Source organism: Pimephales promelas, chromosome 4 (assembly GCF_988280905.1).
Source record: "Pimephales promelas chromosome 4, fPimPro1.hap1.1, whole genome shotgun sequence".
In the NCBI taxonomy this organism is placed as follows: Eukaryota; Metazoa; Chordata; class Actinopteri; order Cypriniformes; family Leuciscidae; genus Pimephales; species Pimephales promelas.
In genome coordinates this window covers 3,350,509-3,369,000 of record NC_142772.1, presented here as the reverse complement: position 1 = coordinate 3,369,000, position 18,492 = coordinate 3,350,509, and the positions used below count along the sequence as shown (strand labels likewise).

At 37.8% G+C, this 18,492-nt stretch overlaps 2 protein-coding genes and 1 long non-coding RNA gene across 3 annotated transcripts; 2 read left to right on the top strand and 1 right to left on the bottom strand.

The window, feature by feature from the left end:
* The first annotated feature begins 4,503 nt into the window (after positions 1 to 4,503).
* LOC148981536 (uncharacterized) lies at positions 4,504 to 7,457 on the top strand. The gene is made up of 6 exons (XM_089129753.1): positions 4,504 to 4,663; positions 5,328 to 6,035; positions 6,170 to 6,264; positions 6,541 to 6,588; positions 6,713 to 7,091; positions 7,257 to 7,457. Exons 1-6 carry the CDS (start codon positions 4,540 to 4,542, stop codon positions 7,436 to 7,438), a joined length of 1,536 nt encoding a protein of 511 aa, XP_088985879.1. The 5' UTR covers positions 4,504 to 4,539; the 3' UTR covers positions 7,439 to 7,457.
* A 1,100-nt stretch (positions 7,458 to 8,557) lies between these two features.
* On the top strand, positions 8,558 to 9,209 carry LOC148981535 (uncharacterized). Its single transcript, XR_016168158.1, has 3 exons — positions 8,558 to 8,719; positions 8,842 to 8,934; positions 9,078 to 9,209. It is a non-coding gene; the product is annotated as an uncharacterized LOC148981535 (long non-coding RNA).
* Positions 9,210 to 12,831: 3,622 nt separating this feature from the next.
* On the bottom strand, positions 12,832 to 16,073 carry her1 (hairy-related 1). The gene is made up of 4 exons (XM_039662532.2): positions 15,933 to 16,073; positions 15,704 to 15,799; positions 15,532 to 15,619; positions 12,832 to 13,859 (listed from the first exon to the last, which is right to left on the bottom strand). The coding sequence occupies exons 1-4, from the start codon at positions 15,972 to 15,974 to the stop codon at positions 13,108 to 13,110; spliced, it is 978 nt and encodes a 325-aa protein (XP_039518466.2). The 5' UTR covers positions 15,975 to 16,073; the 3' UTR covers positions 12,832 to 13,107.
* Between the last annotated feature and the right edge of the window lie 2,419 nt (positions 16,074 to 18,492).

The window sequence follows — 18,492 nt, the reverse complement described above, 5'->3', positions numbered from 1 at the left end:
TATCATTTAATGTATGTTTTAATAAATCTGCCAATAAAACATGTTATTACAGCCGTGTCTAAATGTTTACATTTCAACAATGAATTAGAGTAGAACGAATCATTAAATAGTTAATATAGAACTGCCTTATGTGCAGTTTAAATGTTTAAATTAATTCTACAGTTCCATTTGCACTTGAGTGTTGATTATTAAATAAATGTAATTGATTATTAAACTATATTGTTGTTGTAGATTTTTGGCCAATGAAAACTTTCATTTAGGCGTTTCTGTAAAAAAAAAAAAAAGTAGGGATGTCCCGATCCGATCAAGACAAGTGATCGGAAATCGGGTCCGATCACGTGGTTTCAAGTAATATATCACGTGAGGCATAAAACAAATATATGGCCTATAGGCTATGTTTTAATAATATGTAAATAATAATGGTGTTAGATGTTAGACCAGAGGTCAAAATCCCGGTTTTGTGAGTCCTGTCCCAGGAAATGTCCGCATTTTACAGCGTCTTCAAACAAAAACAAAAAATACAGTGCAGAAAGCCCGACTTATATCAGACTGCTGGTTGTCAGAACAGTCGTGTAGTTATGATCCTTTTTCACCAACAGAGAGGATGCGCGAGTTACAGTGATACTTGGTTGAGCTCCTTTACTTTAACATGAAGACATAGTAAAACATTCATAACTAGCTATAACAGACATACAAAAACATAACACAGCTAAAAGGATTCAGTTTACAATACAGGAATATATATATATATACATAATAATTTTGTTTTAAAGACAATATTACTTAATAATTTTACTTTTATGAATATGAAATGTACCTAATAAAATCACAAGACATAAAATTAACAGATGCATTTTTTTATTTATTTTTTTAAATGCTATTTAATAACATCTTTGGTAAAATCATCAAGAAGTAATAATCTTCAGACATTTTTTTGGAATGGTAAAATTAAAAAAAGATGTATTTTTTCTGGCTGATCTGAACAAAATGAGCTATTTTAATCAAATCCATACATGTTGATAAAGTATAGCTAATTACTAACACAAATATAATGAAGAACTTTTCACTATTAATGTCCACCCGGCTAAATGAATACGGTCAATAATTTTATCCCTTAAAACTCATCTTTGATCACCGAAATGACATATTTAAACGTTCTCCTGTGGAATAAAATTATTCATGCCTTAAAGCTCGAATGTAACTCTATCCTTGTTTCATTAAGTAGCTCATGAATATTCCAATGAGCCCCGCCTCCACTCACTCATCCTCTACTAGTCGATGTATCGCATATAACACAAAAAAAATAAAAATAAATATAGCTGCAAGCAGCAATTACCGGGGCCAAGTTAGACGACAAAACATGCCAACATGTGTCAGAGCAACTGCAGCAAGGAGGAATTGAAGACATTTAGGGTGCTTCTCAATATCCCTCCTCGTCTCCTCGCTCTTCCGTCCTCCCTCCTATGACCCGGAAACCGATCGAGCTCAGCCATCTTGAAGGACATCTCAATTCTCTAATTGCACCGTGAGGAGTCGAGGATCGAGGAGTGAGGAGGCTTCCTGAGGAGTCATAAGCGAGGATACAATTGTGAATAGTACAGCAGATGTGATTACACAGTACTGTAGCCTATGTCTAAAGGGCTAAATATGGTTAATACCTAAATGTAACTTTATATAAATTCACAACAACATATATCAGTCAGTTTCCTGTAGGCCTATAGGTCAAATATCATTACTTTGTCTATCTGATTCAACTATGTGTATTAATATTTTTTAAATATACAAAAAACATATCTTCTGTGAGTGAAGAGTGAAGCCCAACTGAACATCTGGATGTTTTAATCTTTAGTCCAGATAACTCCACTGTCTATAACGTTTATTTAAATAAACAATTTTTTACACTTACTTATTTTACACTTATTTTTACAGTTATCTTTCAAAAATGTGCAGACAGTGGAGTAATACCGGACATATGGAAAACATCAACAGTAATACCCATCCCTAAAACAAAATCTCCTAAAGACCTTAATGAATTTAGACCAATTGCACTGACTTCCCTGTATAATGAAATGCCTTGAAAAAATCGTAAAGGACATAATCATCCCCCTAACTGTAGACAAATTAGATCCAATACAATTTGCATATCAAGAGGGCAAGGGGGTAAAGGATGCAAAGCTTTTCATTCTTGACAGGGTGTATAAACATCTTGAGAAACCTGCCTCACACGTAAGAATTTTATTTGCTGACTTTAGTTCAGCTTTTAACAAAATGCAGCCCCATATCCTAATCGAACGATTGGCCTCACATTTTAAGTTACCCGAGCAGATCTTATTATCAGTTTTAACATTTTTAACAAATAGAAGGCAGCAGGTATATGTAAATGGTGAAATGTCATCTGTCATCGTGTCTCTCCTCAGGGCTGTGTGCTTTCACCCTTGCTGTTTATATTATACACCGACAACTGCAGGTCATCTTGGGAGAACAGCTATTTGGTAAAGTTCTCAGACGACACAGGCCTGATGTCCCTATTACAGGACAACCAATCTGATCACAATAATGCCCTCATGGAACTTGTCAGATGGTGTGAGGATAGCTTCCTTGACTTAAATGTGTCAAAAACTAAAGAAGTAGTCATAGATTTTAGGAAGCATAGTGAAGAACCGAAATTAAGTCAATGAAAATGTTCAAATAGTTCAAACATATAAGTACTTGGGCACAGTGTTTGACTCACAACTGAAATTCAGTGAGAACACTGATAGCATTATTAAGAGAGTAAACCAAAGAATATACTTACTGAGGAAGCTTAACTCTTTTGGGGTCTGTAAAAGAATTTGATGTTCATTCTATCAGGCCTTCATTGAGAGTCTACTAACGTTTTCTTTCCTGTGTTGGTTTAATGGACTAGCTGTGAAAGATAAAAAAAAAAAGTTTGACCAACATTGTTAAGTTATGCTCAAAAATCACTGGACGACTGGACTGACACGAGCTGTCAAAAAGGCAGAAAGAATACTGTGTCAACCAGATCATGCACTCAGTGAAGAATTTGTTGTCATGCAGTCAGGTCGGCGGTATTATGTGCCAAAACGGAAAACTAACCGCTATGCTACCTCATTCATTCCTTCTGCTATAAGACTTCTAAACGAAAATACATAAATATATGGAATTGGTTCTTGCTTTCCACTGCTCTGTTTAGTCAATGGCAGGTGAATGTGTGTGGGTGTGTGTGATACTGGATGGTAAACTAGTGAGTAAATATGTGGATGTGAGTATTTATTTCTTTTATTCATTGTGTGTTAATGCATTTTAACTATGGATGGGTTGACTGTAAAACTGAATTGCCCCTTGGGGACTAATAAAGGTATCTGAACTGAACTGAAATACCTAAAAATTAGTAAAAGTCGGGACGGTTTGTTTCCAGCGTCGTTTTATGATATTTCGCCGTATATCCTTCTCTCCCAATTGGACGCATCAGGAACAACCCACATAAGGCTCCAGTGTATGCTCAAACGCTGTATTCTGCTGTCAGGCCGTTAGATGGCGATGAAACACTTTAGACCAGGGGTCTCCAACAGGTGGCTTGCGTCGCGAGCGAGCTACCAGTATAATTAGCATTAAACTATCTTATTCACGGTGATTAAAGATTATTAAACGAAAGGATTGAAAACTTGATAAACCACCAAAGGTACATGGCGATATATTTACCAGGTAAATCGGCATAAAAAATAAAAGAAGAAGAATAAAGGAGTAAAACGGCGCACTTTTTCTTGAAGTCCGTTAACCGTGAACTAGGTTGGCTCAGCTGATGTATTTAAACTTTTGTACAGTCTGTGATTTAATTTTAAACCTATACTTCGAGTAAGTAAGTTTTGGTTTAATCAACCAAGAGTTCAGTGTTTGACGGTAATAACCAGGCTTTATTCAGTGGCAGCACAAATGCAGATTTGAATGTTCGATCGCTCTGTGATCGTAGTAGCCCTAATGGTTAATTTTTGTCAAATGTTTAGTCGTTGTCAAATGTTTTAGACCAAAACCTTGTCAAATGTGTAGTTGTTAAATTGTGTGTTTGTTTGAATCGAGATCGCTATCTTTTAATTGTGTCTCTCTTTTCAGGCTAGACATCATTATTAAAAAGAGTTTACATTAAATCCGATTAAACCTGTGTATTTGAGTGAAAGTATCTCAGTGTTTATTTTAGTGTTTTCATAGACGCATCGAATTTTCAGTTACGCATAAGCCCCGCCCATAGACTGACGGTGGCCCGTGACGCACAACCTGCAGCCCCCCCCCCCCCCCCCCCCCATAGAGTGACGGTTGCACGTGACTTACAACCTGCAACCCCCCCCCCCATAGAGTGACAGTGGCACGTGTCGCACAACGTGCAGCTGTGGAATGTCTGGAATGTTCTATAGAACGTGACGTCACAGTCGAGTACTGGTCGAATAAAAGCTGAATTTCACAGACTTTCAAACATTCTCTTCATTGCTTTGCTGATAATTTTCTACTGGCATTTATTGCAGTGTAATTATTTAGCATTTCAAAATGGGAGCAAACTTTTCTTGTGTTAATTGTCGTGCGCATGATTCTGACAGTGTGGACAATTTACACATAAAGGAGAACGGCAAGAGGAGGAGGGCAAAAACCATCAAGACCAGCTCCAGTCAAGGTAAGTAAAAGGACCAAACATGATGTAGAATATGTAAAGTTCTGTTTTTAAAGGTTTATAAATAATAAAAACTTTTACTAGAGAATTCAGTAACATAATATGCTTGAAATATAATGGAAACTTCACATCTTTGATGACAGATATGTGAATTCATTTAAACAGACATTCAAATGTATTACGTCAAATTTTAGTGAATGTGAAATTGCTCACAAATTATAAATTATTACAAATTATGCCCAGTTGGCCAAATTCATTGTCTGAAAATGAAGATGTTGTGCTAATCAGATGAAAAATCAATGAATTCTACATTTGCATGTATGATTGCCTAAAGGGTTACCAAGCAACATCTGGATGGCCAAATTAAAATTTACACACACAACTATATTAAATTTAATGCAGGGGACTTGGTGTATGTTTTGAAATTTGAAGTATTTTTAATTTGAACTTAAACAGAGAACAGAACATTCTCGCCTGTTCTCACTGACCGACAACTGAGGAAGCAGAATGCACGAATTAGACCTGTGTGAATGCCCCCGAAAACTCGCTTCATTAATTACATTAGATGCACCAATATTAATGTCTAGTAATGAATATGGTTTTGGTTAATCTTTTATTAATAGAATTTGATTAAAACCATCTTTTGTTTTATCATTTCCCTCTTTAGATCAGACTTCTCAGCTTGTTCCCCGTACCATTGAGGCTGAAATCCTCAGCGCTGCAGTGGAACCAGGTCATGCTGAAGTTGATGACGAGTGGAGTGAAGACGCCTTCCAGGACTTAGTGGGAGATTCGTCAGAATGGTCTGCCGACGTCCTCAACGCTTTGAGCTCTGTCTCGATTCTTGACGTCCTCCAACCTACAGCCTGTGCCACATCTGATAGAGTTCCAGTCCTAGATGTGGCCACCTATAGAGCCAACGTCCGTCGAGTTCCAGCCCGACATGTGGCAGACTCCAGTGTGGACGTCCCCCAGGTCCCAGTCAGCACCACATCAGCTCCAGGATTGGAAACGGCTGACTGTTGTGTTGATGTTCCAGTCTGTGCCACGTCAGACTGGGAAGATGATGGCCCTCCAGACTGGGAAGATGATGGCCCTCCAGACTGGGAAGATGATGGCCCCCCAGTTCCAGACTGTGCCTCATCAGACTGGGAAGATGATGGCCCTCCAGACTGGGAAGATGATGGCCCCCCAGTTCCAGACTGTGCCTCATCAGACTGGGAAGATGATGGCCCTCCAGACTGGGAAGATGATGGCCCTCCAGACTGGGAAGATGATGGCCCCCCAGTTCCAGACTGTACCACGTCAGTCTGGGAAGATGATGGCCCCCATGTCGCACCGACAGTAGACACTGTCTCTGAGAATGAGATTATCTGTAAGTTGACTCTCATGACTCCGACACAACACAATACAGACAAACTTGTGTTGTGATATTATATCTGTCTTTACTCATGTCAACTCAGGCAAAAAGCAGTTTTCATGTCAACTCTTCTATGTTTCTTTTAACAGACGTCGGTTGCTGGAGCTATAAAGTCGGCAAGAAGCTCGGGGAAGGAGGATTTGGAAGCGTTTACGCCGGGACTCGCTTGAAGGATGGCCTTAAGGTATCATTTAATTTACTTGCATTATCTATCAAAGTGTTCTTGCACGATCGTATATTCGAATAACTCTTCTTTTCAAGCATTCTCAGTGTATCTTATGTTCACTTCTTAGAGCACCTGACCTCTCAGACCTGTTTAAATTGTTAGACTTGCTCTACATGATTAGAATTTAAATTTATGAAACTGAACAGGTCTGTTCAAGGTTGATGACTGAAATATGAACTGCACACACATTGGAAATAATTCTAACTCAAATCCATTTTTTGTTTTGTTGATTAGGTGGCGCTGAAATTCGCTGATACCGAGGGTATTGAGTGGATCAACATTGTAAGTACTCTGTTTCTCTCAGTTCATTTTTCAATGGACAAACTGCTATTGTCTGTAGTTTAGTAGTGTTCGACATCTTTTCTCCATGTACAGTATAAGATCATAAGAATTGTCTTTCTTCTAGGAGGATAATCCTGAACCCGTTCCTCTGGAGATCGGTCTGCAAATTCTCGCCAACAAAGGCCCCAGGGTTCCCCAGATCATCCAGCTTCTGGACTGGGACGAAGAGCCAAATCAGTACATTATGGTTCTGGAGTTCCCTACACCCTGTGAGAGCCTGATCGAATATCTGGACCGGCACGACTACTACATCGACGAGAACGTGGCAAAGGTCATCATGCATCAGGCAGCAGTCGCAGCTCAAACATGCTGCCAACGTGGAGTGTTGCATCGCGACATAAAACTGGAAAACCTCCTGATCAACCCGGAGACGCTGGATGTCAAGTTGATTGACTTTGGATGCGGAGAAATCCTGACCGATGCGGGATACACGTCCTTTGCTGGTTTGTATTATTCCTCAGAGCTGTAATGTGGGTCTCAAACTTAGATGACGGGCCAGAAGCCGTCAAGGTCTTACAAAGTATCATGTAATGGGATCCACCATTGTGAATCAATAGCATCAAATCATTTCTTGCATGCTAATAAATACTTTTTTCTCTTTTTTGCAGGCACCGAAGAGTACTGCCCCCCTGAATATGAATCATACGGCTTTTATCACGGCAAACCAGCGACAGTGTGGTCACTCGGGGTCCTCCTGTTTACACTGGCGTGTGGAGAATTTCCATCTTCAGAAGACTTGGATATGCTAAATGACAACATCTGGACAAGAGATGGCGTATCACAAGGTTAGATCTACATTTCAGCAAAGATCACTTGCAATTCTAAATCATACAAAGTAGAACAAAGTAATATAAATGGTTGTGTGGGTAATGCAGTAATATTTAGATATTTCAGCTTAGACTCTTAATCAAAGAGAGCGAGTGTGAAGTTTAAGGTAATAATAGGACTTCTCTTCTCTTTCTCCACAGAATGCTGCAAATTACTTTGCTCTCTCCTGCAAAGGAACCCCGTGAAGCGGCTTGATTTGGATGTTGTCTGTCTCCACAAGTGGTTTAAGTACTTCGAATATAGATTTTATGAAGAAAGATCTGAAGACCTTCTACCGAAAGACTTGCCACCCGCTGTTCAGGATTTTTTAAAACTCTTTATAAATAAACAATAGATTTGACTTTTAAACAACTACATTGTCCACAGAAAATCTATAAAAACTTAATTTCGTGTCAAAATATTGTGATCAAAAAATTTCACAGACTTTCTCCTTTGAACTTTACTATTACTAATTGCGTCATGACCAAATACAACCAGAAACAATTGTTCAGTCTTTTTTGTGAAAGTTAATTCCTCGCAACCTGTTTTCAATTGGCTGAGCAGCGCACGAAACAGGCATTTTTCTCAATTCCCGCTATGAGAGGAATGGGAAAGTTGCCCTCCGCATTATGGCGGCGCCTTACGCATTATTACGGCGTACGACATGTATGACGTCATTGACATTATTTAAAGCAAAAAGTGACTCTAAAAAATATAACACCAAGCGATGTGTAATTGCTTTGCATCTCCTTTCGAATACAAGTTTCAAATTACTAGACAAAAAATGATATCCTGAGAAAAGTGTATTTTAAGGGGTATAACTCACTAGACCTCCATTTTCTTTATGTGAGCGCCCTCATATGTAAACAGAGTGGAACTGCAACCAGTTCTCCCCATGCTAGTGTTGTCAAAAATATCGATATTTTTCAAGGTATCGTATCAAAGTTATAAATTCTAGTATCGTGACAACACTACCCCATATTAGACATTCTCTGCTTCGATCTTCAACTCCACAGAGATTGTAATTCACTTGTAATTCTGTATCATAAAAAAAACAGAACAAACAAACAGTGCACATCGTCTCCTTCCACAGACTGACAGACTCGTGACGAGGCATCGGGACCCAGGTTGAGACATCCTTTCCAGTGATGTATTAGCAAGATGAACCGCTGCAACCTAAGAGTCCGCCGGGTCAATTGAGAGGAGGTTTGGGGACTATTGAAGGCTATTGGTCGCTGTAGATATCAAACTGCCTCCCATCAAGGTAATTCCTCTATTTTTCCACCACCCAGACCACAGCCAGACACTCTTTTCCTGATGTGGAGTAATTTAGTTCTGCTCCTCGTAATGTCCTTGAAGCAAATGCTATTGCTCTTTCCCCCTCAGGTGTTTGCTGGGTGAGAATAGCTCTCAGTCCCACATCACTGGCATCAGTATTCACCTGAAGAGGTTGGTTGAGGTCAGGCTGCATCAATACAGGTGGGTCTTGCTACAGAATTTGCCAGGACCTTCTCCATAAGCCTCTGGAAGGGAATGCAGCATTTCTGAGCCGGCATGGAACGGGATTGGAATAGCCCCTGGTTGGTGATAAATGCGGTTTTCTCTTTACTCTCTTCCTCCAGATCCACCTGCCAGTATCCTGACTGCAAATCCAATGTGCTGAACCAGGTGGCGCCATCCATGGATTCCAGGATGTCATGAATAAGCGGCATTGGATAAGCTTCAGGTATGGTGTTTCTGTTAAGTCTCCTATAGGCCACACAGAACCTGGGGACGAGGACTACGGGTGAAGACCATGGAGAGAAGGATGGCTCAATGATGCGGTCACTTGCTGGCTCAATAATAACTGGAAACCATCAGATCTCCTTTGAGGCGTGTCATGATCTGTTGAAGAACGAAAACTAAATCATCATGATTGTCTTTCACGATAATGAAGTATTTTTTTAGTGAGACACTGAAATGTCAAGGATTCAAAAATAGACTCTGACACATTTAAAGGGATAATTCACCCAAAAGTTAAAATTCACAACTACCACTTTGACACTTTAAAAAGTTCATAAAGAGATCGATGAGCGGTTCAGTCCAAAACTTTTCTGGAGAGACTGAATCGCTTTGAATTTAGGCTTTTATTCTGAAGATCTTTTATTTGGACCGTCATGAGGGTGAGTGATTTAGGACAGATTTTTGGGTGAACTATCCCTTTAAAACGTGTCACCTGAGCTGTATCGGTGTTTATAGACGTAAACCATTGTCGGTAACGATATAAAAGTGTTCGATATAGCGCTCAATATTTTCATTAAAATGTGCACGCTTCGCCCGTAGATCTTGGTTCATTTGAAGTTCAGTTTCAAGACTCACACTTATTTAAAATTAATTTTTCTTTTAATAAATTATAATTTTTTAAATCAAGGAAAAGTCTCTTTTCGCATTTCTTTCTTTTTCCTGTATCGAAAACGTACGAACCGCGACACCACTGTGTCCTATCAAACCGAACTGTTAATTTTGTGAACTTACACCCCTAATTATTACAGTTGCTGATCTACCTCAAAGTTTGCCATTGTTCTACGTTTACATTTACTTTTTTTATTGCACACATTTTGTAACATTTTAAGTTCAAGAGTTTCTTTAACACACACTTTTTAACACATAAAGAACTTTTCTACTTCTCTTAAAAAAAAAGAAAGAAATGAAACATTATAACGTGATAGATTTTTTAGCTATGTCGCACAGCACTACTCTATAGAGACGAGCATTTTGATAAATATATGCTCTATTTCATATTTATTATATTTTTTTACTTAAACTGTTGTCTTTATCATTTAATGTATGTTTTAATAAATCTGCCAATAAAACATGTTATTTCAGCCATGTCTAAATGTTTACATTTCAACAATGAATTAGAGTAGAACGCATCATTAAATAGTTAATATAGAACTGCCTTATGTGCAGTTTAAATGTTTAAATTAATTCTACAGTTCCATTTGCACTTGAGTGTTGATTATTAAATAAATGTAATTGATTATTAAACTATTGTTGATATAGCTTTTTGGCCAATGAAAACTTTCATTTAGGTGTTTCTGAAAAAAAAAAAAAAAATAGGGATGTCCCGATCCGATCAAGACAAGTGATCGGAAATCGGGTCCGATCATGTGGTTTCAAGTAATATATCATGTGAGGCATAAAACAAATATATGGCATATAGGCTATGTTTTAATAATATGTAAATAATAATGGTGTTAGATGTTAGACCAGAGGTCAAAGTCCCGGTTTTGTGAGTCCTGTCCCAGGAAATGTCCGCATTTTACAGCGTCTTCAAACAAAACCAAAAAATACAGTGCAGAAAGCCCGACTTATATCAGACTGCTGGTTGTCAGAACAGTCGTGTAGTTATGATCCTTTTTCACCAACAGAGGGAATGTGCGAGCTACAGTGATACTTGGTTGAGCTCCTTTACTTTAACATGAAGTAAACCATTCATAACTAGCTATAACAGACATCCAAAAACATAACACAGCTAAAAGGATTCAGTTTACAATACAGGAATATATATATATATATATATATATATATATATATATATATATATATATAATAATTTTGTTTTAAAGAAAATATTACTTAATAATTTTACTTTTATGAAAATGAAATGTACCTAATAAAATCACAAGAGTCTTCATAAAATTAAAAAAAATGCTATATGATAACATCTTTGGTAAAATCATCAAGAAGTAATAATCTTCACACATTTTTTAGGAATGGTAAAATAAAATAAAAAAATTAAATGTATTTTTTCTGGCTGATCTGAACAAATCCATACATGTTGATAAAGTATAGCTAATTACTAACACAAATATTATGAAGAACTTTTCACTATTAATGTCCACCTCATTTAGGCTAAATGAATACGATCAATAATTTTATCCCTTAAAACTTATCTTTGATCACCAAAATGACATATTTAAACATTGTTCTCCTGTGGGAAAAAAATATTCATGCCTTAAAGCTCGAATATAACTCTATCCTTACTTCATTTATTGTCCATGAATATTCCAATGAGCCCCGCCTCCACACACTCATCCTCTACTAGTCGATGTATCGCTCTCTACAACGTCGGACCGATTACGGTTTTTATTATGATTAGCCCTTTGCTTTACTGTGTTATCAAATTAATTTGTAGGAGCGAAATGTAATTTATTCAACCACTAGATGGCGGTGTGCACCAGTGGCGCAGGTGAAAGCCACACATGTTCAATCACATGATATTTCATCTTCTAAACTGGGTTGAATCCATCAGGAAGGGACGGGTGATGGGAATATATGGTTCTTATCATAGAAACAATGCTTTTAAACTCTATAACATACATCCCATTAAATGGACAACAAACTGTTCAAACGGATACCGCTGTGTGGACATTATTTTAACTTTGTTTGAAGAACACCCTACTACATTTCCTGGGCGTATAGGAAAGCCACTACATAAATGTTACACAAAGCATGCCAGCTAAATCTACCTGATTTTTTAAAATAATATTTTTAATTATATTTTCAATATAAATTTGTGAATTTTTGTGTTTTTGTCAATTTCCCATTCATTTCCTATGGGGGTCATTTTTGACCAAAGACCACAAGTGTGACTATTTTTTTAAGACCACTTAGCATGCTCGGATCATGACCTAAATTTTTTTGTGTGTTCACATACATAATGCCATAAAAGTCACCAAGTTTCCTAACATTCCGATGAAGCTGTGATTTTTAAAAATTCAAAACAGAAAATATTTCTGTCAGAAATGACCGAAGAGCACCTACGTTTGCAAAAAACACATCCTTAGTTCTCAAAATGCATCTAAGATGCAAAAGAAGCCCATTGGTGAACATAAAACAAACATAAAATAACATTTAAAAAAAAAATACTATAGTCCATATTCACAGTACATTCATAAAATATTCACAGTTTGTGAAAATATTAAAACAATTAGAAAATGTTTTAAAAATACATGTTAAATACATCTTATTATGTTTATAAACATATTATGTTCTCGTATTTATTTTACATTGTGTTTATGCCAAGTTATAACAGAATACTGTTTCATATACTTAGTGAAACCAGTTTAGTCAGTCCAGCAAACATCATCATAAATATTATATGGAACCCATAACATACAAATTAAAAGTCCCTGTTTTATATGCATTTTGATCACTGAAAATGACTCCCAGAAATCTAGTCACCTCATAAATGGGAACAGTGTTTTTGACCAGCAGATGGCAATTTGTCGTTGTTCATATGTTTATTGCCGACATTATGACAAGAAAAAAATAATATTTCATTTGTAAATGGACAGAGTGCGTGTATAAAGAGGAGTCACACAAATTAACAAAATTATATAGATTTAATAAGTGAAAAAAGCACAATTAATTTATACAATGTACAATAGGGACAAAATAAATATATTTACACAATTTGTACACAATAAAGAATTTGAGACAGGGAAATGGAGAGGCACATACATGAACACAGCCGGGTCATCACCGAACCCCTAGTGTTTCTCACCTTCACCTTTACATGTGCATTCCCGATGTCTTTTCCGTGTGAAGCCCAGGGAACTCTGATGGGAAGGGTCTCATTAATGAATCTCCAAGTGTTTCGAGTTCTGCTCACCAGGGTCTCCACAGAGAGTGTGTCTGGTTGTTGAACAGAGCTCGTCTCAGAGTCCGGGGTTGGCTGGAGGGAACGGAGCCAGTGGGACGCGCTGGAGTTGGGGATCCCACAGAGACCTGGAGATGAGGACCTGGCACCATAGGGGTTGGGAGACTGAAAGAGGATGATGATGATGAAGAAGAGTCGCTGGAGAGGGGTGAGATGGTGGGAGGGAAAGGGAAATGGCAGGGTATCGAGACGTATGTGGGAGAGCCGCTTGAATAACAAGGAGAAGGTGGAGGAGAGATGGAGTATGGAGGGGAAAGGTAGGGATGTGTTATGGGCTGTCCTGTGGGATGAGGGTGGTGGAACATAAAAGATGTCGGATACAAACTATTGGTGTAGGAAAAGGGCTCAGTGTTGGCTGATCTGCACGTCAACTCTGCATTGGGGATCCATGGATGATGATGATGATGATGATGGGAAGCTTGGCTGCTGGAAACTCTGCTTTGGGGAAGAGCGTTGGTGTAGGAGTCGAGGTGGTGGCACAGGCCTTGAACGAAGCCGTCCCGTTGCGAAGGATCCACACAGTCGATGAAGCTGGCCAGGCGGGAGACGCACTCCTTAAAGCCAGCTTTGTAGATTGGATTGGAAGGCATCGGCGTCTGGGCGTTGATGGGCTCGGGGACCGAAGCGAAACGCACGCGGGGTCTCGACGAGAGAGTCGGAGCGCTCGCGTCGTGTGGGTCTGGGTCTTTTTTAGAGTCGCCTGAGGTGGGACGTGGAGTTAAAGGTGTACAAAAGAGAAAATAGTGCAAAAGCAAGAAGGGGTTAATAGTGTTAGAAAAACATTTTTGATTTGTGGTCGTTATTGAAGGTTCATTGTTTGAGAAATCAAGAATTTAAAGGAACATTTAGGAGTAAGAAGACATGGATTTTGGTTTATTGATTGCCAGAATGGAAAGTCAGAGTGTGATGTAAGATATTTTGGGGTTAGATGATTGAGAAAGAGAAGATAAATAGGGAGGAGGGGGAGGAGACAGAGACATAACATCAATTAGAATCATCACACAAGTATAAAATCAGCACTTAAAGGGACAGTTCACCCAAAAATGAAAATTCTGCCATCATTTACTCCCTAAAGTTGTTCCAAACTTGTATGAATGTCTTTCTTCTGCTGAATAATGTTGGTATAGCAGTTGACCCCTTTGACTTCCATAGTATTTTTTGTTCCTACTATGGGTGCAGTCAACTGTTTGATTACCAACATTATTAAAAATATCTTCTTTTGTGTTCAACACAAGAAAGATACCCAACAACTTGAGGTTGCGTAAATGATGACAGAATTTTCATTTTTGGGTGAACTATCCCTCCCTACACAAAAATAAAAATAAGGTCAATAACACAATTTTACACTCTAAAAATAACCCAATTTTGGGTCAAATATGGACAAATCTAATTGTTGGATTGAAAAATGCAATTTATAAATTTAACCCAACAGTTGGGTTTGTCCATATTTGACCCAAAATTGGGTTAAAATAAACCAGCATTTTTTTTAGAGTGATACTCTTAAAAGAATGCTGGGTTGTTTTAACCCAATTTTGGGTCAAATATGGACAAACCCAATTGTTGGATTTAAAAAATGCAATTTATAAATTGAACCCAACAGTTGGGTTTGTCCATATTTCACCCAAAATTGGGTTAAAATAACCCAGCATTTTTTAGTGTATCAAAAAAAAATGCTGGGTTGTTTTAACCCAATTTTGGGTCAAATATGGACAAACCCAACTGTTGGATTAAAAAAAAATGCAATTTATAAATTGAACCCAACAGTTGGGTTTGTCCATATTTCACCCAAAATTGTGTTTAAAATAACCCAGCATTTTTTAGAGTGATGCACTCAAAAAATGCTGGGTTGTTTTAACCCAATTAATCAAATGCCAAAATGTCAAATATGGACAAACCCAACTGTTGGATTAAAAAAAAATTCAAATTATAATTAATTATATTATAATTATAATATAATTTATAATTATAGTAATTATAAATTTAAATTTGAATTTTTTAGAGTGAAAATGCTGGGTTGTTTTAACCTAATTTTGGGTCAAATATGGACAAACTCAGACATTGGGTTAAAAATGTCATTTAAAAAAATGTAACCCAATGGCAGGGTTTGTCCATATTTGACCCAAAATTGGGTTAAAATAACCCAGCATTTTTAGAGTGAAAATGCTGGGTTGTTTTAACCCAATTTTGGGTAAAATATGGACAAACTCAAACATTGGGTTAAAATTTCATTTAAAAATGTAACCCAATGGCTGGGTTTGTCCATATTTTACCCAAAATTGGGTTAAAACAGCCCAGCATTTTTTAGAGTGTAAGATCTGAAATGTGGGTATACGTTTACACTTCAATTAATAAAGTATAGACAGAAATCTTACCTTGACTAATTCTCGCAGCTTTTGACCTAATGTATTCAACGGTTAATTCCAGAATCTCAGCCTTCTCCAGTTTGGGGTTTTGCAGTCGCTGTTAAAGTGAATGTAAACGCATTTTATTGTTGAAACATTCTAGTGCTCATGTTAATATTAAAAACTGGACTTCCTTTCTTACCGTGTCGAGAGTGTTATCCAGGAGAAGCGTTCGCAACTCATCTAAACGCTGGTTAATCCGGTCTCTCCGTTTCTTCTCGATAACCGGTTTCAAGATCTAGACGGAGCACGAAAATTAGATTTAATTTAGCCATAGGCTATATTTAAAGCGTAAACCCATTTTTTAAGAAAGAGAAACTTCGGAAATTCTAAAACTCCTTTATGACATTAAAAAGAAATCGGCTACTCACTCTTTTGGTTGGTCGTCGACTTGCCATTTTTGGAGTAACCATGCTCTGTTGAAGATTGTGAAATAGCCTAACCCGGCAATCGTAGCCTATATTCCCGTTTTTCTGTGTTGCTTGAGAAAATTCTTCTACTGTGAAAAAAGTCCTCCCGAACCTTGGCTTTTATTGGGGATGCCGGCTTGTCATTGGTGGTGACGAGGTGTCAATGACGCGTGACCGTATGTTCGTGCCCCCCTTATGGCTTTCTGCTGTTATCAATTACCCTTTTAATATATTCCAAGATAAGAAACTATAAAACGATTAGGTTAAATCAAAGAACAATCGTAACCGCAGATATTAAGCGAGAAAAACTGAAGTTTCCCATCACTTGCTTTAGTTTTACGAATATCCGAATATAATGTGAATATAAACGCATGGTTATGAAAACTGCACATATCTTAAATGCCATTAGAAGTTTGCTCAGAATAACCAATCATAATATAACGCTTATGCTTTTATGGACTAGTTTGTTAATTTTATTGCGCCAATAAGTCAACACAGAGCCAAATGCATTGCATTATTTTGAACACAATCTTCTTGACACTCAATTTACCAACACGCTCCTCCCGTTAAAGTTCACGACCCCTGCTCAACCAAAACTTAATTTTTCCCCCCTATTGTTTAGCCTAAATTGTTATGAAAACTCGTGTATGCAAATGCTGGGTTATTTTAACCCAATTTTGGGTCAAATATGGACAAACCCAGCCATTGGGTTGCATTTTTTAATGACATTTTTAACCCAATGTCTGAGTTTGTCCATATTTGACCCAAAATTAGGTTAAAACAACCCAGAATTTTCACTCTAAAAAAATCCGGGTTATTTTAACCCGATTTTGGGTCAAATATGGACAAACCCAGCTGTTGGGTTAAATTTATAAATTGCATTTTTTCAATCCAACAGTTGGGTTTGTCCATATTTGACCCAAAATTGGGTTTAAAAAACCCAGCATTTTTTTGAGTGTATAAATATAATTCACGAATAGCGGTCTACTATTTTCTAACTTCAAATGATATAATACACATATTTTGTTCAGAATTGATAGTTGGTCTTTGATTCATTTCTCACTAAAATGTTTCGTTTTCAAGCAAATTTTCGTAGTAAGTGCGATGGGAGACTTCAGTTTTTTCTCGTGGGAACAGAATATTATGGCACTACACATGTGTAAAAACGAACACACTCACACTAACAGCGCCAGACCAGAATACTCAAACGTTTCAGAGGCGATGCTCAACATCTCCGTGCATTAATGGCCTTCGCACCTGAAGCGGGTCAACTTTCGGCTCTGTCGATGTGCTGCGGAAACCAGTAAACACCAAATAGGAAACAGTTGAGCTGAACTTGTGATGTTCGATATAATATGCATAAAATGTTAAAGTAGACAACTTTTAAATGCCATCTTTGGAGTTCAACCCGACCACAGAATGCGTCTTTATAGCACGCATTTGTATTGTCGTGTAATTTATACGCTAAAGTGAGTTATGTGCATATGATAGGCCTACGCATTGGTTGGTAGGTTTAGGTGTGGGTGGGGTGCGTGTGTAGAATTAGTGGTGTGGGGTGCGGTGCGTGTTACACGCAAATGAACTGCGTATCAAATGCATGTAAAATTCATTTTCGCGTAGCCTAAATTACAGACGCGTGTTATAAAAGACGCATTTTCTGCTTTTCCAGAGAGTGCGTAGCATTTAAAACAAAGAATCAATAATTCATCATAATTCGAAAGTCTACAGAAGTGCTGGCAAAGATGATGCGTGCACTTGGTTTTCATTCACATGCGCACCAATTAAGCTAACGTCTTTTTTGCTCTTCCTAAATTGACATTACTAAAATTATTTAACTGGCCATGTGTTGCTTCACTTTTTGACCCCATGCAAGTCTAACCTTATCGGAAATCCCGTGGGAAAGTTTACTGTTTGGTCAAGTAAAGTGGTGGCATTATACACACCTCGCTCATAATTCCATTAGCATTATGATTCTTTCAACACGTCTCTTTAACAGTGAATATGGTGGACAAACGGTCGCGCGCTTTTCATTGCAATCTAATCATAAAGATAAATAACTAACACCAATCGATAATTTAAGAGTGACTCAACATTGACCAAAATGTCTATATACTGGATTTCCTAAAGTTATGAATGCCAAGGGTTCAAGATGAGGAAATCCTATGTGAAACTTTCTCAGGTCGCCTCGATTGTTCTCACGGAAATCGGACGTTGAAGTTGCTTTGCATGGAAGAAGATGCAAAGAGTTTGAGTAATCTTGTTCAGTGCAAAACCATAGGGATTCAACTGTTGGTTACTGATATGCATCCCTGCTGTCTGATGACGAACCGTCGAGCAATTAGTCAAATGTAGAAGTTCGCACCCGCTGAGGGACAGGGCAGATGGGCACGTGGAAACATTCGCCACCCGAGCGCCTGTTGCACTGAGGTGTGATTTAGACACGCTTTCCAGCATGTGTGTGCACGCGCCCTCTGAACACACAGTAACGCGAATGAAAGGTCTCACTGTAAAAAAATGTTTT